Source organism: Liolophura sinensis, chromosome 6 (genome assembly GCF_032854445.1).
Source record: "Liolophura sinensis isolate JHLJ2023 chromosome 6, CUHK_Ljap_v2, whole genome shotgun sequence".
NCBI classification, from domain to species: Eukaryota; Metazoa; Mollusca; class Polyplacophora; order Chitonida; family Chitonidae; genus Liolophura; species Liolophura sinensis.
The window spans coordinates 63,372,926-63,397,689 of NC_088300.1; the positions used below are offsets into that span (position 1 = coordinate 63,372,926).

Sequence of the window (24,764 nt, forward strand, 5' to 3'; positions counted from 1 at the left end):
CAAGAAAGGAAGTTTGGTTTCCTCTAGTGTGTCTAGTGAAATATAGATGGTGGCTGAGAAGGGCAATATATTCTGAAGACGTCAAGATCAATATAATCAGTTCTCGTGTTGGTGAATTAACAGACGAGATTTGACGAATAGCAGGAGAAAGCAAGATGGCGTCGAGCCGTCGAGCTCTGTTGCCGAATGAACCCAACTCTCCAACCCTTCTAAATGACCCTGGAAGGGAATTATTTGAAGCATGTAGAAACGGAGATCTGAGCAAGGTGAAGAAGCTTGTTACTCCACATAATGTGAATGCCAAAGATACCGCAGGAAGGAAATCGTCACCCTTGCATTTTGCAGCTGGTAAGTACAGATTGTTCGAACAGTTCGATCAACGGCTTTTTCAGTTTTTGCCTGTGAACTTCCTTGATTTGGTGTTATGGATTCTTCTGGACACAAGTTCTTAGATGCATGTTTCTTTCATGAATATTTCGCTGTTATGGTTTTAAAGGTCAGTTTGATTCGACAAGTCAAATGATTAGTTTTGAGTTGGTCACTAATCGTTGTTCTTAGGATCGTCATTTGGTGTTGGTAAATATTAACTGAAAAAACAACAACAAGCTCAGTTCATTCTCGACATTGTCCAAACGAGAAGTGTTAAACAGACAGAATGTCCATTTACAACATTTAATATTCAGCATTTACCTAGACATACTAACATAGGCCTACATGCAGATGAAATCAGCCTCACATACATGATGTAAGTTTATTTTGGAACAAAAATCCATGTATGGGTTTTACTTCAACAGTGTTTAACTTCAGAGTTCAGGTATTTCAGTATATTCAGCACAATAACGTTTTGTACTCAGTAAATTAATCCTGTTACATTGACAAATTCTGTACTTCAAACCACTTTTAACATCATCAGTGAGACAATGCAAGTATGATTCGTCAGATCAGAAAGCTTCAGTTTCAAACCCATCATCTTTATTATTTAATCATACCTTTTATAGTAAGATATGGGTATGTAGATGTTTTATCTTATGGCCATGTTGGCTCGAATTAGAAAATAATGTGGGTTCACAGAGGTACTAAATGGCTGTACATGTGAATTTTTTGGGTGCACTGGAGAAAAGGGAATTTGATTTTGAAAGCTGCAGGAGTTATGTTTTCATCAGATATCATATTTCCAGTTTGAAAGCAGGATATCAGGTCCATCATAATAGTAGGAATTCACTTTAGAAAAGAAACGCTTTAGGTATGATATCACTAGTTTCTCAGCAGAGTAAACCAAGTTGACACTTACATGAACATTATAATCATACTTCATAAAAAAAACTACTGCATGAAATCCCTCCCACCACCCCCAATTTTCTATTTCCCTTTATACTCTTATATGTACCATGGTCCTTTTGAATTAATATTGACAAAAATGCCCCATTTTTCCATCAGATATTACAAGTTGAATTTATCTGTGAAGGAGAGATAGGGTATTGAGAAATCGTGGCTGCCAGATTGGGCAGGCTACGCGAGTCTATTACATGCCTAGAGCAGTTTTTGCTTTCATTTGGCATGCAGGCAGGCATCAAGTCACAGGTCTGGAGACCTGTAAATCACACTAGTCTGCTACACTCAAAACTGCCTTTAAGTCTGAAGACTTTGTTAATGACTTCAAACATACATGTTTTTGTCTTGATATTGTGCAGGGAAGCCATCATGACAGGGCATGGCTTACATGTCCAGTGTCATGAATATCTAGAGATAGTAAGAATTTTGTTATCATTATTTGGCATGATTGTCTTTGTTAAAGAGGTGCTTTAGTGACAAGACTTGAACGTCTTAAAAGCAAGGTTAAATGATAAGGATCGAGATATGTATTTTCATACATTTTAAAAAAAGAAAGTGCATTGTATTATAGCCACTGTTTGTGTATAGCACGGAAAGAAAAGTGTCGTTTATAGTTTTGCCTGGAGTGACATGCCATAACACTTGACGTCACCATCACTGAAGTATAGTTACCAATGACGTTGTACTCTTCAATGGGCATGACGTCATTTCAGCATAACTGCCTTACTCAATGTCATATCTGCCTGATTCATCGTCAAATAAGGAATATTTTGACATGTCAGGAGAATTCTATGGAAACTACCGAAGATTTTGTTTTTGAGGACTCTTCGCTCATAGGGGTTAAATGCAGTTATTCATTGTAAATTTTGTTTGAACCATAGTGCTAGCTACATTCTATAGGGTACCCTTCATATCAGTTTAACATTTCTGCATGGCTTGGGACCGAAGTAGCCCTTTAAGTCTTAGTATTATAACTGCTGTTTTATTTGTTTTATATGTGTAGACACAATCACCAATGCAATGATTCAGGGCCCGACAAGGTCTTTGAAAATCACACAGGCTTAAAATGAAAGGACAAAACTATCATGACTTTATATTCACCAATCTAGCCTTGCAATCAGTGTGTCAAATGAAATATTCATTGTTTTGTATAAATCTATTTATTTCTGGCGCCTCATGTATATTTTATTGTTTGCAATGAGAATTTAAAATTTGGTTTTTGGGTGAGCAATCACGTTGGGATAAAACAGTGAGGTAAAATTGGCAGGAGGTTGGACCATTTGTCAGCTGTTGTACTGCTGTGGCTACTCTGGTTTTATTTTAGTTCTTTAAATACATGCATTGACCAGTTTTGGTAGTGGAAAACAAATCATTATGTCTTAATAAAACTGAGTACATTTACTGTTTTCCTTGAATTGGGTGAGATGTCATTAAACAGTTATGAAACTTGAGCTTGGCAGGCACATTATCATTTTTTCATTGAATGGCCTAACAATTGTACTGGGTGAAATGATAGCTGTGGGTTCACTGTCTCTGAACTGCAATGATCTGTGTCATGTCAGCTGACAAGGAGAGAATGACTGACACCTTTCATGGCTTTGTTAGTGTTGATAGACACTGAGCATTGTCTGGGCTGTTAAGGTCAGCCCTGGCACACAGCTGGACACACCCCTTGTGTCATTGTCACCCCTCAGCCCCTAGGCAGCTGGGCCGAGTGTCAGAACAAGTAATGTCAAGTACCAGTCACTGTGACCAATATGTGCAACAAAACTGTTGAGCTCTTTTCACTTAGGTAATTGATCAATGCTCCATCCATAGGTACACTTAAACAGTCTCCTTCTGGAAACCTGAAAATCACACTGGTCTGATGCTAAAGTAGTCAAAGAAACTATCTTCAAGTAGTTATTTTGACAGATCTGCAATGGCCCAACCCATGTGCAAGAAGAAACATTCCATAGCTAAAATTTACAGTCAGCTAAATGAATGTATGTTATATGTTAAAATCTTCATTTTGAACACATTAACATCGGCGACCTCTCTTTGAAAACAGGAATTCTCAAGAACTGATTAGCCATTTGGACAAGAAAATACATTAATAGGTTCTGCTAAATGCCCTTTTGTGTGGTAGACATAAGAAAATTGCCAGAGACCTTTTGTGGTTTTTCTTTTTTTTTTTTTGTTTCCCACACGAAACTAATGTATAAGATGTCAGTCAGCAGCCTGTTGTTGAATTATTCATGTATGGATGTGTTTTGTGTCCCTGCAGGGTTTGGTCGTAAGGACGTAGTGGAACATCTGCTGGACTGCGGTGCTAATGTCCATGCTCGTGATGATGGCGGGCTCATACCCCTGCACAACGCCTGCTCATTCGGGCATGCCGAGGTGGTCCAGTTACTGTTGCGCCACGGAGCCGATCCCAATGCAAGGGATAACTGGAACTACACCCCTCTTCATGAGGCTGCCATCAAAGGGAAGATCGATGTCTGTATAGGTAATCACCCTCACTCCTTCTCTCCATCACCTCCTTACCTTGTTGTACATGTACATGTAGCAAAAATGAAGTAACCCATACTGACATGAATTAAATTCATGTTAATGTATGTAATGTTAATGAGTTTGGAGTTTGAACTTTTTTGTTGCTTAAGGTGAAAAAAAGAATGTCATACTTTACTATGTGACTGGTTAAAAATGTTTAGCAACTTTTGTTGACATTAATTTACTGATTGCTGTGTTCCACAGGCACATGTGGCATAACTCTCATTCAGGAATTTTCACAAGCATCTGTACCTCATTTTTGGTTATCATTTGTCTACTTTAATTAACCTGTTATGAAACTTTTTCCAGATGGCCATGATGTAGTAAATCAGAAATAGTTTCCTAACATTTTTGACTGGTGTCATGGTACAATGAGACTTTCTTTTGTTTTGTTTTGTTTTTTCTAGCTATAAAATAGTTCACACTCGAAACTCGCTTGTTGGAAACACCTTTAGGGTAATGTAGATACATCGCATGTAACTGCCCTGTGTACATGTATTATAGTTTTGCAAAGGGTGTACATCCAATTTAGTTGTCAGCATGGCGTAACTGTTGGCATGTGGTTTGGATTGCAGTGCTATTGCAACATGGGGCTGATCCTAACATCCGGAATACTGATGGTAAGACGGCCTTGGACCTGGCTGATCCCACATCAAAGGCTGTTCTCACAGGTAAGATAGTCTTAGGTACATAATGTAAACATTAATCTTTTAATAAATTTAGTACATTCCTCATTCAAGCTCTTAACTGAGCACATATTCATGAAATGTAGCTCACTGCAGGTCACTCTCATTCTGTTGTTTATCTATTAAATTTTTGAACCTAGCTGAATGAGACGTGTTTGTTCAGTTTGGAAAATTTATTGCGTTGACTAAAAAAGTAAAATGACGTCATACAGCAATCAAAAAAAAAAATAGAAAGTAAAAGGATCATAAGGCTTTTTTCATACAGCTCTGAAAAAATGTTCCTCTTGGAAGGTCTTAGGTGGGTCGCTCTTTAAATCATGACCAGTATCATTTTATCATTTCTGTACTTCAGGACGACTTTAATTGTAAGTCTGAGATAAGAATAGATATTTATGTGATATTTTATGTAAATCGCACGTTTTAATTTGGATAATTTCTTGTAGGTGAATACAAGAAGGATGAGCTATTAGAGGCGGCGAGGAGTGGTAATGAGGAAAAGATGATGGGTCTACTGACGCCGCTTAATGTCAACTGTCACGCCAGTGATGGTAGAAAGGTATGTACCCTTGCTGTATTAACCATGTGATTATGATGGCCTCGTGCAGAGGCTCGTATCCTGTCCACTGCCACTGCAGAAAGGGGTTCCAGATCTGATACAGGTGGCTAATTGACATAATCCAGGATGACCAATGACTGTAGCGTTGTAACATGTTGTGGTTGTTACTGTGACTGATCAAAGCAGGAAGGTGAATGGGGGCAAAATTTTACCAAATTCATTTGATAGAAATAAAGTTTTGGAGAATATTCGTGGTGATCAGTGACCCCAGGTAGTGTTGAAGTAGCTTCGGTTACAGTGAAATGCAAGAGCCGATAGTCGACACCCTGCCACTGTGTAAGTGATGTGGATGGATTAGTGTAAGGATTAGTGTATGGTTAATTGTTAATTATTCATGATTAGCTACCCATGTGTATATTGTTAAAATGAGTGTAAAAAAATATTGAAAAAAGCAAAAAAAAAAAACCTGGATGTAGATCAACGTCGGATAAGTCGGGATCTCAAGTCTAACCAAAGATGTCTGTGTCATGAATCGGAACTTCAGAGTTGTCCACTATAGGCTCAAATTGATACGGCTGTCTATTTGCTTCTGTGGCTAGAATCCATCTCAAAAATGACATCGTTTTGATACGAATTCCAATGTTATTTAGGCCAGTTAGACTTTGGTTGGCCTTTTATGACATCATCCGCTGAGCTTTACTGGGCAGCCTGCTGGAGATCGGCTGAGGTAGTAAATCTATTGTTTTGGTGGATTTAAAGTCATAATTACGTTTCTCAAAGGCCGTGTCGGTAACATACTGTTTAAGCAGATGAAAATCTTTATAATTAGGACAGGTAGCTAAATCTGGACACTACTCCTTCAATTAATTTTTACTCATTTGCCAAGGTAATTTGCTTGTAGGATGTGTTCATGTATATTCTTTATTTCGTCAAAGAATATCCCAAATATTTTATCTTTTCCAGTCAACCCCTCTGCACCTAGCTGCTGGTTATAACAGGACAAGAATAGTGCAGTTGTTGTTGCAGCACGGAGCTGATGTTCATGCCAAAGACAAGGGGTAAGGCCTGGGTATTTCCCTGTTCAATCTGATTGTGGATCCACCTTTAACATAATCACTATCCGGTGCCATACCAAAAGCCATTTGGTTCCAGAAAACATTTGAGCTCTCATATTAATCAAGCTGTATCAAATCTAACAAGTAAATTTACCAGAAATTGTTATACAAGTAATTTTTAATTTTGTACAAATTTCTATCATTTAGAGACTTTGAAAACTCTCAGAAAAGTTGCATTTCATGAAATTTATTTATGCACGGTCACAGTGTCACCTTTAAAGTTTGGTATCAAAACCTTCGATACTTTATTACATTATATGACCCTGCCCTCACACAGGTGAATATTCTTGAGTACAATATGAAGCACCAGTCTAATTAACAATAAAAAATTTGATATTTTCTTGATCACAATCCATGAAAGATTTTGTTGTATGATACTGTTTTAGTCAATAACAATGTCATTTCATGTGATATAAGCACCATGTACAGTTGTGTTTGAACTGTTCGCCATACACTGACACATTATGATGCTTCTTTCACATATTACCTATTTGACTTACAGAGGATTGGTGCCGCTACACAATGCTTGCTCTTATGGACATTTTGAAGTCACAGAAATGTTGCTCAAGGTAAACTTGTACTATTGGTACAACAGTGTGGTGTTTCCAGGCTGTAATACAATGTACTGATGGTGCAGTCTGATTAAAATCACTAACTAACTCCCTATCCCCAATGCCTTTAAGGGGTGTGTCATTCGATCACAAAAGTGCTGCTCGAAACAAGGCAACAGTCGGGGAGAGAGAGGCGAAGCTGGGCATAACTTACAGAAAATCATGAGCCAAGAGGCCACAGCATGGCAGCAAAGTCAGCATTTGTTTTATCGTTGATCTACTCGTAAAAGCCAGTGGCTTCACTTTGATGAATTTAAATCCGTAGAACAAACACTGGTTTGAAGGAAAGCGAGAGTACTTTTTCGTTGGTGTGTTCACCTTGTTGACAAGCCAAGCTACTTCCACTGCAGGGAAATGGGAATTCCCCTTTTTTCCGACAGACTTCTACTATTCCCAGCAAAAGCAAGCTCTGTAGAAAGCTTCATAGTGATTGGTTGTTAATCATGTGAATGACCTTTGGTTGTTTTTGTCATCTCAGTTCACCGAAGGTTACTGAACGCGCCAGGGATAGAATGTGTTTCAGCAAAAGTTGTTAGCAAAGCGATATACGTACGATCTTATTTCAGTCAGATAAATTAATGTTGTTGTGTGAATCTGAATTGTTTACTGTGGAACACTGGAAAATTTTAAGGTCAACTGACTGTAAAAGATGGTTGTTGAATAGTGTATATTAACATGTAGTTACACCTGCCCTTTTGCCTTTCCTCAGTCTGGAGCATGTGTGAATGCTATGGATCTGTGGCAGTTCACCCCGCTCCATGAAGCTGCATCCAAGTCCCGGGTAGAGGTCTGCTCACTGTTGCTGGCACACGGGGCAGACCCAACCCTCGTGAACTGCCACTCTAAAAGTGCTCTAGATGTCGCCCCAACCAGAGAGCTGCAGGAAAAACTACAGTGTAAGAACTTACCTCTCCTTCTTACTGTATTAGTAAGGTTGAAAATGAAATATTTATGAAACAGATAAAGTAGTTGTCATGTAAGCTGCTATTGAAAGCAAATAGTAGAATGAGCACTTTTCTAAATTTTCCTGTTTTTAGATGTGACAAGCTGATGTGTATGTTTCTCTGTGGATTTCTCAAAAACCTTTTAACATGCATGTAAGCCATTCACTTAACCAGTGTCTAAAGTGACTTTTTGTAGTATTCTGCAGCAGTTGCAAATCTGTGCTTTATTTCTAATCATGCAGTTTTGGAAGAATTCCTATTAATATGCATGCATTAAAAATTGTTTTCAAGGAGTTTCTTTTTGTATTTTGAATAATATACCTTTACCAAGGTTGACTGGATTTTATTGAATAAGTGTAACACTTTGATGAATTTCAGATGAATACAAAGGTCACTCTGTGTTGGAGGGAGCCCGACAAGCTGACCTTGCCCGAGTGAAGAAGTATTTGATAATGTTACCAGACATTATCCATTTTAAACATCCCTACACTGGTGACACTGCTTTGGTATGTTGTAAATAAATGTTTATTAATTTTCATAACTTTATTAGGTTATCGGAAAATTCATTGGCATACCAAATCAAATTAACAGGCACATATTTTATTGTATGGTTGTCTGAAGTTGGTTTTGAAGTTCATGGCTTCAGATGAGATTAGATGAGCATGTTTAATATGACAGGAGAGATGATTAATTGTACTTTTGCTTAATTACATATATTTTGTCTGTTTCATCATACTTAATTGTGATACTGAATTTGATTTCAGCATTGTGCATCAGTGTCTCCTTTTCCCAAAAGAAAACAGGTGGTTGAAGCTTTAATCAGGAAAGGTGCAAATGTTAATGACAAGAACAAAGAGTAAGTACCATTCAGCCATGTTTTTAAAGCTACTACAAATGGATGGGTGTAAAAAAAATTCTGAAGTGAATCTGAAGTTATCTTATTAGCATCCATTGTGCATGTACCAAGTTTTTGTATTGTCAAAAATTCATAAATAATTAAAATCCCCATACATTCTTTAGTATGCTGTCTGTGTTTTTGTAGTGTGTTACCCTAATTCTTTATCTTTTTGAAGTGCCTCTGCAACCAAGATTTTATAACATTCTGAGAAAACTATCAGCCATAGAGAAATAATTCGCGCTGATTTTGGAAGCTTACATTTTAAATGACATAGACAATTAATTTTTAGCGTCATTTTCACAATAGGTGTATGCATACGTTCCACTGAAATCAATGCTTTAGTGGTTGAAAAGGTTGAAGACTTACAGTATATTGACGTCAGATTGCATAAGGCAGTAAATAGCACAGTAATGATTAGTGTTGATCCTCTGAATGGATAGTTACTTATGTGTATATGTGGATAGACGTTAAGGTTATTTACATTGTCAATTACCATCATTTCTTCAATCTTTCAGCTACCTGACCCCATTGCACATGGCTGCTGACAAGGCTCACTATGATGTTATGGACGTTCTACTGAAGAGTATGGCAAAGGTGACCATATTTTTGGTATTTTCATTGTATTGGGTGTCAGTGTTCAGCACGTTCCAGGATCACTCAGTCAGATTTACATGAGGAATTTTTTTTACTTAAATACTCAGAGTTGTCTTAGTTCTTCATGATAAATAGAAAATTGGTGGTAAAGTTCAGGAATAATACCACAAGTAAATGCTGTGTCTGATTTAAATCTGAGACAGCTTCATGATCCTGATGCCTGTTGTACACTAACACTGATTAGGTGCTGCTGCTCAGAGGAACATACATTAGAAATGTTATATGACTTCATGATGGAAATACATGAGCTCTGATAGATCTGTTAGGGCACCTTTGATTGTGTAAATTTTTCACGGCCAAACAAAGCATATCAAGACCAATAACAGGATTTTAAAAGATTCAGCAGTAACTTATGAAAGAAACGTCCAGTAAAAAAAGCCATAGAATACCATAGACAGAAGACAGGAATGGATAGTACAGTAAAATCTTGTAGGTTAACTACTCATAAAAATGTTTAAAGGTGGGAGAGCTTCATAGAGGTCATTTTTCCATGTACTGACCACGAAATTGAGTTTTTCTTTCAACTGAAATTGAGTTTTGTTTTTTTTAGGTTTTAATAAACTGTTCAAGATAATAAAATTTAATATTTTTGTATGTTACTATACTTTATTGATTTAAGTAATTATCACTGCCTATATATAACTCAAGCTGGCCTCCTAATTGATACTGCAAATTGATAATCAGCACACAGACTGTGTGTTTACCTTGAAACAAGCTGAAGATATTAGCACCACCTGACCTCAGGGGGGAGGAAACCAGTCAGTCCACTTGTGCTCACATGGAGTCACTCGCGCTACGCTAATGTAAAAAACAGAATGATCATAGCCGAAGTAGGTCAAATTATTCGTGATAGTTGATTTGTCAGCGACCAAAGAGGCTTACCATGGCTCATGTTTAATTTGATACGATTTCATAGGGTAATGAAGATTTCTGTAAAAGGGAGGTAACTTGTAACAGATTGCTTCATGTAACTTTGGATGTGAGTTTGTGTAAATTTTGAATATTTCTTTCAAAAAACAACCTCATACTGATTAAATATAATCAGTTATTGAGTTTTTTATTTAGTCTATGAACCCCTGGGTGGCTGTATTATATTTCATATTTTCTTATATTACAAACACGAGGGTGTAGATATGGAAGAAAAACTAGTATTCTAAATAGTTGAATGATGCTTTTGATTTTAGTGAAATTACAAAATGTGTCCTATTGGCTGTGAGACAGAGGTTTGTCCCAAGGCTCTGCTGGATACACATGTAATACATTATTTTGTTAAGTTACATGTAAATATCAGCAATTTATCCATTCACATGACTTTCATCCAGTGTGGACGGTAATGAATACCTTGTGTGTTCTCTGCAGGTGAACGCCTTGGATGGGCTTGGTCAGACAGCTCTGCACCGTGTAGCTCAGCATGGTAACATCCAGGCCTGTCGTCTCCTCATGTCCTACTGTGTGGACACGAGCATTGTCTCCCTCCAGGGCTACACAGCTGCTCAGCTGGCCACTGAGAACATACAGAAGATGCTTAGAGGTAAACACAGCTTACAGCTGCTGTAGGTTTCACCAAACCTACAGCAGATTCACCAAACAGGCTGTTTCACAGGTCTCCCAAGCAGGCTTTATAACAGCTCCCCCAAGCAGGCTTTATAGCAGGTTTCCCAGTCAGGCTTTATAACAGGTTCCCCAAACAGGCTTTATTACAGTTTTCCCAAACAGGCTGTATTACAGTTTTCCCAAACAGACTAAGAGAGATAGGAATCAGGGAAACTTACTCAACTATTTTGCATTTGTGATACTTATCTGAACCCACTTTCACAGTCATATGTAAATAAGTTTTTTGATGAATCTTCTTGTTAATGCTCTGTCGTTTTGGTTCTGTAACCCAGACAAGGGAAATAAAAGATATTTGCTACTGGTATGTTATAACAGGCATTATTCAAGGAAGGAAGTTATGAGAAATATGACATTGACAGTTTGGGTTAAAGTTTCCCCTGTTTGTCTTTGTGTAGTCCAGTAGTTTTGCTTACCTTTTTATTGACCTTATGCCCATTGTACCTTGACACACGTCCTTGTTTTGGTGAAACCAACTATATAGGATTTATAAATCTTAGCTGGCATGTTTATGTACCGTTTCATATGAGAGCTGGCTGTAAACAGCCAAGGCCATGTTGTTTGAACATTAACACAAGTGGGCAATATTTCCGCCTTATTTCCGACATTAAGCCAGGAGATGAAACTGCCTCATATCTGGTAATAAGGAATAAAATGTATTGTATGAAATATTTTGTGTGTTGATGAAACAACTTCAAACTGCCTTAGAGGTACTTTTAATCTTTAGGCTTTCTTTAAGTTAGCCCATTGTGGGTTGGGCTAAATCACATACATAAAATCCATTCTGTAATCCTGTTATCTTTTGTAAACAAGATGTTGTAAGTGCTACTTCACTCCGAAGATAAAATAGGCGGAAATACTAAACTGATATGAAGGATACCCTGTGAAACATGGCTCAGAAATCTTTCGAAAAGAACAATATATAACAACAATAAGGAAGAGTCCTAAAAAACAAAATCTGTTTCACATACCATAAAATTTTCCTGATGTGATGTAATAATATTTGTTATGTGATTGCCTTATTTTCCCAAATCTGGCCGATAAGACTTTGAGTAAGGCAGTTGTGCTGGAATGATGTCGTGAATAAGGCAAATATCGTGAATTGCCTTATTTTCCCAAATCTGGCTGATAAGAGTAAGGCAGTTGTGCTGGAATGATGTCGTGAATGTTTTGAAAGGACATTGTCATCTGTGGATGTACACCACGGATGGGTGACATCCAGTGTTTTTACATGATGCCACACCAAGCAAACAAACTTGGAAACAACTGGAAACTTTTGTTTCCGTATTATCCTCCACAACACAAAACAGTTGTTACAGCACGATTTTTTTTTACAATTGATTAAAGCCATTCATGCTATCTCGATCTTTACCACTTAACCCTTCTTTAAAGATGCACAGGGGCCGAGGGGGTTATCATGTCAATGCGGCACAGTGACTCAGGAGCCTCTCACCAATGCGGTGGCTGTGAGTTCAAGTCCAGCTCATGCTGGCTTCCTCTCCTTGCAGTAAGTGGGCAGGTCTGCTAGCTACATGTACCTGTGAATGGTCGTGGGTTTGATCTGGGCTCTGGTCGGTTTCCTCCTACCATAATGCTGTTCACTGTCATATAAGTATATTCATGAGTATGACGTAAACACCAAGAAAAAAAAAATAAATAAATAAATAAACATGCACATGTCTTGACAGTGGAGTAGCTCCTTCCCTTCCCTATTGACTGAGCACTGTACTGGTTATGTTTACAGAGGATCCTCCTGTGGGTGGTACTGATGGGGAAATACAACTGCTGGAGGCTGCTAAGGCAGGAGACTTGGAAGTGGTGAAGGTAATGATCTTATCCCTGATAGGGTACACTGTGATGGAACATTCCGGATATTCTCTCTGAATTACCTGAACGGCCTAAAATTTCGTCCATGGCTAATCAGCTCTAGTTTCCAAGACTTTGAGAGTTCTATTGGTTTTAGAAAGGTGTTGTCTGGTTTGTATGGAAGGTACGACGGTATCCCACCAAAACAATGTAAGTTTCATTACCAAAAGTACTATTTTAGCACATTTATTTGCCTCCCAAGATGCACTTTCAAAGTTTTAAGTCATTTAGGATACATATAAATATGTGGATGTAAGATTAATGTGTGCAGCAAAAAAACATGTTGTTCTGATGTTCGACATTTTGTGAAGTAAACCTTTATGCACTTTATTCATTATAATTAAAACTGAGGAAAATATGAACTTTTGGTAACAGGAGCATAGACTGACTGCTCAGTGAAGCGTGGTCTTATTTATTACATTCCCTGACTGTCCATATAATCCTTTCACCACTGCTGATGCTCTCCTGCGACGCCCTGCCAATAAAAACCACAATCATTGCAATGAAACATGTGATACACTCACATGTGAGTCCCAGGGCTAAACGTCATTTAGCGTATGTCTGTCATACCTGTATGTGGAAAATGTTCTCAGTATCTTGCCAAAGGTCTGTGGTTTACACCAGGAACTATGGTTTCTTACATTCGTAAAACTGACCATCATCATGTATGTGAAAAATTAAACAGCAATATAATACCTTGGGTACACATCACGAACAGCATGTGCTTACTGGTGGTCTGTTTGTGGAAACTATTGACTGTCACTAATATGTCCAACTCCTCTGTCTATTACGTTGACAAGGCCCGCGCTATGTGTATGTCTTCAGAAACTGGTGACAAGTCAGCCTGCTGCGGTAAACTGTCGGGACCTAGATGGCCGTCACTCCACACCACTCCACTTCGCGGCTGGTTACAACAGAGTGGCTGTGGTAGAGCTTCTGCTTCAACATGGTGCAGACGTCCATGCCAAAGACAAGGGGTTAGTTCTGTTACTGTTTGATTCTAAGAGACTATTATTCACATCTTTTCATCGTATGTTATTAGCAGTTGACATATTCTGTTGATATATAAAGTTGAATAAATTATTGGAGTGCTACTTCACCTCTAAGAGACGCCAGGGTGAAATATTAAACTGGTATGAAGGATACCCTGTTGAATACAGCTGGCACCACGGTTCAAAAATGTACGCTGAATAAAGCTATTTAACCCCTATAAGTGATCAGTCTTGAAAACCAAAATCTTTGGCTGTTTCCGTAAGGCAGTTACGCTGGAATGATGTCATGCGCGTTTGAAAGTACAAAGTCATTTGTTGCTATAAGTCAGTGATGGGCGACGTCAAGTGTTCTTGCATGACATCACACCAGGCAAAATTGGAAACAGGAGAAAACTTCTGTTTCCATATTATCCTCCCAAACTAGCAAGAACGGTTTTGATGCAGTGCGTTTTTTTCTACAGCTTAAGAAAGCAATTCCAACTATCTCAATCCTTATCATTTAACCTTGCCTTTAAGACCTACATGTCTTAACACTAAAGTACCCCTTTAATGTGAGATCTTTTTTATGTTTCCAAAATTTTGATAAAAAAACAGCCTTTATTTGACACCTCCTTGTCAGATTCACATGTTTACCCATACAAATGATATGCCTACCATACCTTGAATATCTGTTGAGGTTTATTTGATTACCTGTATTTATTTCAGTGGCCTGGTGCCTCTCCACAACGCCTGCTCCTACGGTCATTTTGAAGTCACTGAACTTCTCATTAAGGTAACCATCATGGTATTCAATATGTTATGTTTGCAGGATTTGTTTACATGTAAAATTAACCACAGTGCATGGGTGTGTAACAGTGGGTATCATCTGTAGGCATCTGCTTCACAGTTAAGCTATTAATTTATCATTTCTTCATTTAGCAGAAGTCTTAACTTTAATTCTATACCTCAGTTTACTTCACCTTATCTCACAGTTGATGCAGTGAACAAAATTGTGTCCTTTGCAGCATGGAGCATGTGTCAATGTGGCAGACTTGTGGAAGTTCACACCTTTACATGAAGCTGCAGCCAAAGGAAAATTTGAAATCTGTAAACTATTACTAAAGGTAAGCTCTATGTGTTACAGGTCATGAAAATCATTAATTCATCGGTAAACTTATATTAACAATAAGCTCAGCTGTTACAAGTCAGGAAAATCATTAATTCACCATGCATGAGGTCTACAGCACTGCTTTAACATTTACGTTGATTCAACCTTTTTATTTGACTTCTGTTCAGCTCTTTTATTGAATAAAGCTCATATTTAGGTAGTCATGCATATGATAATTTCATCGTATTTGATTTTCATCCACGTAGCAAAATATTAGAAGATTTAAGCTGATAACTGTTTTCAGTCACTGACAGTTGGGTTTGCAAATCCTGGGTCATAAAATTTTTAGAATACCCTAAATATCAGGAGAGACTCATGCCTCAGATATCATTAGTTTGGGCTCATGAAAATGTGTTACCTGAGTGATGTAGCTGTCTGTGTTTGTGGTTGACAGCATGGTGCTGATGCAAACAAAAAGAATCGCGACGGGAACACGCCTATTGACCTGGTAAAGGAGGGAGATGTGGATGTGACAGATCTCCTCAGAGGTAATCCATTATTAAACCAAGCAAACAATTGAATGCATTTTCTCATACTATCCAAAGTTAAAACAATAGGATGATTGTAATGAAGGAGTTGAGGCATCACCACGTAAATGTAAAAGTTTTCACGAGCTTTCAGTGCCTTAGTTCCTTTATTATTATTATTGAACTCATGAACGACTATGAGACAAAAGCAGTACATGTTCATAACAGACCTGATTAACAGGTAATATCAGATGCGTCTAGATATTGTACATAAAACACATGAGCACATAAAAATAAGATTAGGACATACATTACAAATTGTAATTATACACAAATTATTTATTGAAATAATAATCTGATTGTTTTGAATAAAATTGCATTTTCACGAGTTTACCCAAGATATGGAAATAGATGAGATGTCAGAGATAAGCTTCTTATGAGACGTAACTTTATCTTGGTAATGATTAGGGTGACGATCTCCTATCAACATATTCCTGCACCATTAAATTCGTTTTGAAATGTATTATGCATTGCCCCTCAGCGAAAGCCTTCTTCGTGTAGGTGATTTCATCTTCAGGCTTCTCAGTTTTGGTTTGGTGTGTGTGTTTGTATCAGGAGATGCTGCTTTGTTAGAAGCGGCCAAGAAGGGGAATTTGGCGCGAGTACAGAAGCTTGCCACAGCGGAGAACATTAACTGTAGAGATACACAAGGGAGAAACTCCACTCCTCTCCATCTAGCAGGTAAGCTTATCTCTTCTTCTCACTTTAGATAGACACGTGTTAGTTGTGTCAGTTTATAATATAGGATTGATTCTACAGAGCATTAAGTCAAAATGTAAAACCTTATCACAATGGTTAGCTTTTGATACCATAGTAAGTTTAAATTTGGATACATTTGTTAATTTCTAGGGCCAAAAAATAAGCTCATAAGACTGGATTTAAATGAAAAGAAAAAAATAGTGAGAAAGGATATGAGCATATTTGTATGAGCAAGTCCTATTTGTTTAAAAAAAAGTATATATATAGACAAAGCCGAGTCAGGAAATGGCTTTTCTTAAATATTACATTTAATTTTCTATTTGTCCTGCTGATACCTGTTTCTTTTTTGTAGCTGGTTACAATAATGTGGAAGTGGCAGAGTTTTTACTGGAGAATGGTGCCGATGTGAACGCTCAAGACAAAGGGGGCCTTATTCCATTGCACAACGCTTCATCGTATGGGGTATGGCTGTACTGCTGGCTGTTAGTCACATTGACCTATAGTTTTCTGAACTGTCAATCAACTTATCAACACGCAGTTGACCAATCATCAGCAGTTTTGTTTCATATAGGTCAACCGGATGCCCCACACATTGGTTGCAAATGTTCAATCTTTTTGTGGTGTCATGACATCAAAATTTCTTTCACCGGGAATGGAATGAAAATTAACGAGAAGGGGTGTTGTGACGTCAGATGTGTTGGATCCATCATTCAGTGTCAATAGCTAGTTCATCTTTTTCATTGGTCGTTCAGTTTGTTACGGACATATGGTTACTATGCATGTCTTGAACGCTAAAGGGGACATGGGTATTTGCGACGTACGCATACAAAATAGTTTTTTAGGTGATATGGGATAAATTAGACATCATCATTTTGAGTTAGAATTCTTAAAAACCAGTGAATGAAACAGTTTGATTCCCACACTACATGTATGAATTGTTTCTCTCAGCCCCAGCCTTTAACTGTGAATTTTTACAATGTCTCCTTTACGATGTCTTCTGTTATGTTAGCAATAAGCCGTCAACCACATGTATACGGCTGTTCATGTGTTCTTGCATGAAGTTTGAAGATCACTTACAGTGTGGCATACACATTGAGGTCACAGGCTTCAGGCGTGAAAATTTACTGACACTGTTTCAGCTATAGTTTGGCATTTCTCATGGTTCACACTTTGCTTGATTTTGATTGATTCATCCATCTTGTAGGACAACTTAAGAATTTTTTTTGGTGAAATTTGATTAATATTTTATGAGGAAAACTCATTTTTTTGACATCAAAAATATCATTTTAACATCTTAATGTGCTGCTGAAAGTGAATTATTACAGGCCAAACTTTAGATGAAATACATTACTTACTTGCCGAAAGCTGAGTGGTTTTCTCCGGTCACTTGGGTGTCCCCATAATCGTGACCAACGAGTGTCATATCAGTGAAGTATTCTTAGTATGTCATTAAACACCTGTTAAATAATCGGTCGATCATCTTTCTAGAGTGCTTCCATTCATGGAAAGAAAGCTTTCACATTCATGTATGTGGTGCTCTGTGTAGTACGCCCATGTTTTAATTCTAATTCTCACCAATGCGCACGTCTTTGCATTGCAGCATGTGGATATTGCCGCTCTCTTGATCAAGTTCAGCACATGTGTCAATGCTGTGGACCGCTGGGGTTTTACACCTATACATGAGGCTGCCCAGAAAGGGCGCACACAGCTTTGTGCTCTGCTGGTATGTACTGGTGCACGTTACCTCTGAGTTAAGTGTCTTATACCATAGATAGTGAAACTCCCGACAGGGTCAGGTGTAGTGTGAATTGGAAGTATTGGTACTCACACAGTGAAAGATTTTCTATATTGATTGTTCTGTCTTATATTAATTCATTGTGTAATAAAGCAGTAATGTCTTGTATTGATGTGAAAAATTCGTAAGTTAGCACTCAACAACAATGGAGTTGTTGAAATTTCTTGATTATATGAGGCATTATGCAAGGAAAATTATCTTGGCAAAACTGCCAAGTCCACCAAGTGGAGAAAGAACAGGCCATTCTCAGTTCAACTTTAATCTGTGTAGCTCACCAAATTAAAAAAAGAGTTCAAAGCTTGATACATCTTTGTAACACTTACTGTACCTCTTTGTTTTTTTCATCCAGCTTGCCCATGGGGCTGATCCTACCATGAAGAACCAGGAAGGTCAAACACCTCTTGATCTGGCCACGGTGAGTACTCTCTAGGTCTCTCCCCGTTCCTCAACATAATTCTTTTTTTTAAAAAAAGAGGCAAAAAAAAAGGTCTACAGCATATGTGTACTTATGATAAAGTTTTGCTGTTTTCACCTTCAGGGGATTACTTAATTTGATTTCTGATTGTCTTGAGGCATAATTCCGTTATCATTTATCTAACATCATTACATCATAAAGTATGAAAATCACATCATTGAAGTAGGTTTTAAATGGAAAGGTTTCAGTTATCTCTAAGTAGAATAATTATGAAGTATTCACTAGTGTGTAGTTTTTAGTACTATATCAAGGTTTGTTTTCCCACCCCTCAGGCTGATGATGTGAGGGCCCTCCTCCAGGATGCTATGCCTCCACCTAGCATGCCTCCCACAACCACTAAGGCTGGTGTGGGTAGTCTGCTCACCCCGAGTTCATCAGGCAACAGGTAACAGTCCTGTGACTGACTACATTACACAGTGTGTTCAGTTATGCAGAGGGTAAATCACAATATCTAAAGAGTGTAACAAATGTTTTCCTAAGATTTGTTAGTTCTTTGATTTTTATATTGTGACACTTGTTTTTAGGATGTTTTCAGACCATTGTTTGAGAGTAAAGACCTCAGAAAATGGGAGGCTCATGCTGGACCATAACCATTGAGGTTGCAGGTTCAAGTCCAGCTCTTGATGGTTCAGACAGCGACTTTACATTGGGGAATTTGTCTAGTACCTGACAAAGGGCCATGGCCCAGGTTTCCTATGCTGACAACATCACTGTCATGTAGATAAAAAAAGTCTTCATTGCAGCATTAAATACCAATCAAATAATTTCACATAAATTGTTCTGCTCTTTATTTCAGTTCCAGTAACATGTTTAACAGCAGTGGTGACATGCCAGCAGGAGCAGTGGGTGGACCCTCCATGCCGCCCCCTGGTGACGGCTGTACTGAGCGCAACAGCTCAGAAGGGGAGAGAAGTCTGGAGACTATGAGTGTAACCGCATTCCTAAACAGCATCGGGCTGGAGCAGCTGAGAGACATTTTTGAAAAGGAGCAGATAACTATGGACATTTTAGCAGAGATGGGTCATGAAGAACTTAAAGACATTGGTATCAATGCTTATGGCCACAGACACAAGATTCTCAAAGGGGTGGAGAAAATGATTACTGGACATGGTATGTCACTCTTTCACGTCTCAGTGTCTTTGAGACACCCTATCCTGTTAAATTGCCAAAGGAAAGAGGAACTGTATCTTTGTAACCCAGCAGTGTATTTTGAGTCTTGGCCTCAAGATTTATCTGTCATTGTTACTCAGCTGTCATAGAATGTATTGTTTTCATTCTGTTGCTTGAGATTGTCATCATTGTACGTGAATGTACATGTAGTTATTTTTATGTCTACAGGGTCAGTGTATAACCCTGTCCCTACCCTGGGGACGGTGCTGGTAGATCTCTCCCCAGACGACCCAGAGTACATCTCTGTAGATGAACAGGTACAGCTAATGTTTTACCCTTGTCTATGTAGTGGGAGCAGGCCATGGTAAAGTGGTTAAAGGTGTTTGATTTTCAGTCACACTGGGTGCAGGTTGAAACTCTGCGTTAGACAGGAAGATCACATGCTTTGCACCAGTACAGTGTGTACATCATATGTAGGAAAGTATATCAGTAACTTGCCAGAGTTCAATAGTTTTCTATGCCCATTTAAAAAACTGCTCACCGTACTATAAGTAAACAATTCTTGAATTGAAACAAGAATCAAATATATCAGCCAAATCATCTCTGTATTAGACTCTCACCTTACTTTACAAAATATTTAGCATTGCAGTGTTTTACTGTGCAGACATAAAAACACATGTAAATTTCTACTAGAAGCAGGGAAAATTCTGTTCTCAGTATTGATAATTTTGTCTAGTTTGTAGTATTTGACAAGATCTTACTTTAACTTTACAGATGCAGGGAAGTATTTGTGAGCACAAGGACAATGTTGGGGGCCATTTTAATCGCTATCACATGCTGAAGATTCAAAAGATCCGTAACAAGCGATTGTGGGAGAAATACTGTCACCGTAAGAAGGAAGTGGCTGAGGAGAACCATAGCCATGACAATGAGCGGCTGCTCTTCCACGGTTCGCCCTTCCTCAACGCCATTGTGCACAAAGGCTTTGATGAGAGACACGCCTACATTGGGGGCATGTTTGGGGCAGGTGAGACTGTGTGCAGGAGTAAACACAATCACTCCAGTGGAGCTGTGATCAAAAATTAACCTGAATATTGGCCATTTTGGGATCTAAGACATGTCTGATTACGCTGCTGTTTTGACTTACTTCAAGATGAAAACGGAGTTGGAAAACTGATAACAGAACAGTATGTGCCAATAAAGTTTTAAGGACTTCTTTGGAGAGTCCATGCCCAGTTGACTAGAAAATGTTCTGATGCACAATCGCATTTTGTATGTAGATAATGGTAATTTTCATATTTGTGGCTTAATACAGGCCGAAAAATACATCACCTAGCATTTTGGAAAATATACATCACCTAGCATTTTGGAAAATATACATCACCTAGCATTTTGGAAAATATACATCACCTAGCATTTTGGAAAATATACATCACCTAGCATTTTGGAAAATATACATCACCTAGCATTTTGGAAAATATACATCACCTAGCATTTTGGAAAATATACATCACCTAGCATTTTGGAAAATATACATCACCTAGCATTTTGGAAAATATACATCACCTAGCATTTTGGAAAATATACATCACCTAGCATTTTGGAAAATATACATCACCTAGCATTTTGGACTTGTCCAGTTTTGGTCCAGTTCATAAATCAAATAGGTCCTCAACATAGTGTAAATAAAACTTGCTTAATTTTCACCCAAAATGCATTTTATACAGGCAAATGAATGTCATAAAATGTAGTTATTATTGCAGAAACTTGCAGTTTTCCAGTAAGATATCTTCCTGCCTTCTAAACAAGACTCAAAATACCTTTGTAAGATACAACCCTCAGAATCAGTCAAAATGTGCATCTTAGTAATGGGTGAAATTTTAGGCATATATTTCATTTGATTAACTTTTTGCCTCTTGAACATATTGGTCATCTTGAGTTTCATTGTGTTCAGTCAGAAAATATTATCTTTGTGTTGCAGGTATTTACTTCGCTGAGAATTCTTCCAAGAGTAATCAGTATGTATATGGCATAGGAGGTGGCACAGGCTGTCCAGTACACAAGGATAGGTCCTGCTACATCTGTACCAGGTAAACACACTTAGCTACCACACAGATTGTTCCCGTACTCTCGTAATGCTTCACCAATTTATAACGTTTTGAAACTTAAGAAAGAAACAGACAAGACGAGACCAAATGTATTTTGTATGCATCAAGCACAGGAATTTTGAAAAGCATAACCTTTTATTTTTGCGGTGATGAACAACTGAGATATTGGAGTTCAAAGTAAGCCAAATCGCACCCTCGGAGATAATCAAAACTGCCGCCATGTTATTCATTTTGACCAACCAGGCGCGAATTATTCCTCAAACCCGAGGATGCAGCTGTTTGTGTTAAATTCACTGGAATCCTGTTTAGTCCTTATGTGCGTGGAGTAAAGCAACATTGAGTTGCTCTGTTAAATATGGCACATCCCATCTCCTGATTAAAACTTGATTTATGGAGTGACCAAGCATATTACAAAAAAATGGCTGTTTTTATCTCTCTCTTGCCATATAAGTCATGTTGTCATTTGTTTTCTTTTGTTTTAACCTCAGAAATAAGTCTTCCCTAGAAGTATGCATGTGTGCTGTTTCACAGAATATCCATGTAGGAAAACAACTGTAGGGGGAATTAGTTGATTTTAAATAACTTCTACGAATAAAGGCTGCAAACTTCAGTTCTCACCTTAGGTCTTGAATCAGGTTCCCTGTACTTCTAGTGCTCAGCATAAAGAGATAAGCAAAGTAGAGGTCAGTCTGGTATATGTAGAGTGTGACAGGGTGTTGTGTCTGATGTTTTCTATGATAAATAGGCAGGCATTTGAACCTGCTGGCTACATGTACAAGTAGACATCATGGTGGAGCATCATTTATGTCAGACCATATCACTTATGCTTTAGCTTGTCTTTGTCCTAAGCAATAAGTGATTTCATGTTCCCTGATTAATTTGTGGTCACGTTTTGTGTGGTATGCTTACAGACAACTGTTGCTGTGCCGAGTGACGCTGGGCAAGTCTTTCCTACAGTTCAGTGCCATGAAAATGGCCCACGCTCCCCCGGGGCACCACTCTGTTATTGGTCGCCCCAGTAGTGGTGGACTGTCTTATCCTGAGTATGTCGTTTACAGGGGAGAGCAGGTAAGTTGTGAGAAGAATCTCTGGTCTGTTTTAGCCACAATGTTAATATTTCATATCAGGGGTGGCCGTTGTGAGGGTTTCATTGGTTTGGTCCTTATCTGCTGTTATGCATTTGTGTACAGCCAAGTCTGGTGGAATTTGACTCAGTTTTGTCACAGGTGATATTCAGGACCCACTATAACATATAAAAAGGATCTGTGTTTGACATGAAATATCAAGTAGGGATTACAGTGTGTTTTAAAGTGTGGTGCTCTAATTAAAGAGAGGAATTGAAAGTTGTGAGGTGTTGTGTAAATTGTTTTAAACTTTTTTCATATATTTGTTTTGGTTTTTTGTTATATATTTGTTCTTTGTTTTTTTTTTGTGTGTTTGTTTGTTATTTCTTGTATATTTGTTTTTAGTTTCTTATACATTTATTCTTTGTTTTCCAGGCATACCCTGAGTACCTGATTACATTTCAAATCATGAACACAGAGGGAGATTCCAAGAAGTCCTGACCTGTAGTCTGTCAGGAGAATAGACTTACTGTGTGAATGCTGTCATTTACCCTGACCAGTATTGTGTGAATCAGAGCGTGGCTGTGACTGGGAAATCTATGGCATTTGTTGTGTCTTCTTGTATACTGATCCTGTAACAGATTCACTGCTTTCATCTAACTGGAATGCTACATAAAAATAAAAATGAAAACTAGGTCTTCAACGAACTCGACAACCTAGCTATTCTGGACATACCTTCAGTCAACCTGGCTAATCTGGACACTAAGACGTTCAGCCAACTGGACAAACCAGCTTATGTGGACAGCAGGGTTTCGGTAAACTGAACCTGCTACATGTAGCTAATCTGGATAGTGCACTTTCAGGCAAATGACCCATGAATCTGAACATAAAAGATTCATGCAGCCAGACCACCTAGCTGACCTGAGTTTTAGGCCTTTAGACAGCTGGACCACCCTTCTTATCAGGACAGTGTTCGATTTCATTCTTTGTTGTGGAACGAGCACTTCAAAGGGTGTCAACTTGATTCAGGTGACACCTTCACTATTACTGACATTGATTCAGTGCTTCTAATTCAGATAAGGAATTCATGGTAAGAAGGTTGCCTGTACTTTATGGTGGTAATGTTTAGATCAGGGATTGATTTCATGAAGCACACTAAGTAGGCCTGTGCTGTGACAAGCTATGTTGTGGAGATATAAAGTACACTCGGCTTAGGGCTACTTAAAGGGACACAGAATTGATACTGATTGACTGACAGTGGAGATGGGTTTCTTATGTAAATGTAGCATACCTAATATTCAGCTTAGGCAGTGCATAGCCTGGACTTGCCTATGTCTGTGTTCTGCATCCCTTTAACACCAAGTATGTTTCATGAAACCGACCCCTGGCCCTTTAAGCTGCAGCAAAATCTGATTCGCTTTTATTGTTCAGTGTTTTATGCCAAAATTACTATATGCCAAAAATATCTGCTACTTTCCATGAAAAATTGTATCACAGCTTTAGATGACCACACTACATTGTTTAAATATTCAGACTTTACTGTGGTAGTGCCAGTAGTTTGGAACTGTGTCTCTGTCAATGGTTTGTCATTGTCTCCTGTTGACGGTCTTAACTCTAGCCCCTCCCACACCCCCCTGGTAATTGTACCTTAATAAAGCCATGAGTAAGGTAACCAGAGTCTAACCTTGCAAAGCTTTCATAGCATTACATGCATGTGTGTCTACCATTTCAACACTGTGCCTTCTGTGCTGGTTTGCTGTGGTAGTCATGCACGTTTATATATGCCAGGAGAGCCTTGCGAATCAGGATGATGGCCTCAGATAATTGCTTCTTATCCTTTTGGTGATACAAACCAAATTTAACCAAGGTACTTGCTTTGATAATGATGTGAAATGTGGTTGATTCATCTCACAATAGTTTACTTTAATACAATCACCAAGTGAATGTACCTTGCCTTATCATTTACTGTTTAACAGTAATTTTACATCTTGGACTGATATTTTACTTTTGTTGTACAACAGTGCATTGTTAGTTCATGT

The 24,764-nt window shown here is 38.2% G+C and overlaps 1 protein-coding gene across 1 annotated transcript; it reads left to right on the plus strand.

The window, feature by feature from the left end:
* The first annotated feature begins 152 nt into the window (after positions 1–152).
* On the plus strand, positions 153–24,351 carry LOC135469238 (poly [ADP-ribose] polymerase tankyrase-1-like). Its single transcript, XM_064747832.1, has 27 exons — positions 153–348; positions 3,599–3,823; positions 4,443–4,538; positions 4,997–5,109; positions 6,073–6,167; positions 6,727–6,793; positions 7,545–7,731; positions 8,158–8,285; positions 8,544–8,635; positions 9,193–9,271; positions 10,691–10,862; positions 12,687–12,766; positions 13,634–13,785; positions 14,506–14,572; positions 14,805–14,903; positions 15,342–15,435; positions 16,030–16,155; positions 16,526–16,635; positions 17,774–17,896; positions 18,318–18,383; positions 18,716–18,828; positions 19,240–19,553; positions 19,782–19,870; positions 20,328–20,580; positions 21,535–21,643; positions 22,573–22,729; positions 23,161–24,351. Exons 1-27 carry the CDS (start codon positions 156–158, stop codon positions 23,224–23,226), a joined length of 3,465 nt encoding a protein of 1,154 aa, XP_064603902.1. The 5' UTR covers positions 153–155; the 3' UTR covers positions 23,227–24,351.
* The last annotated feature ends 413 nt before the right edge of the window (positions 24,352–24,764 follow it).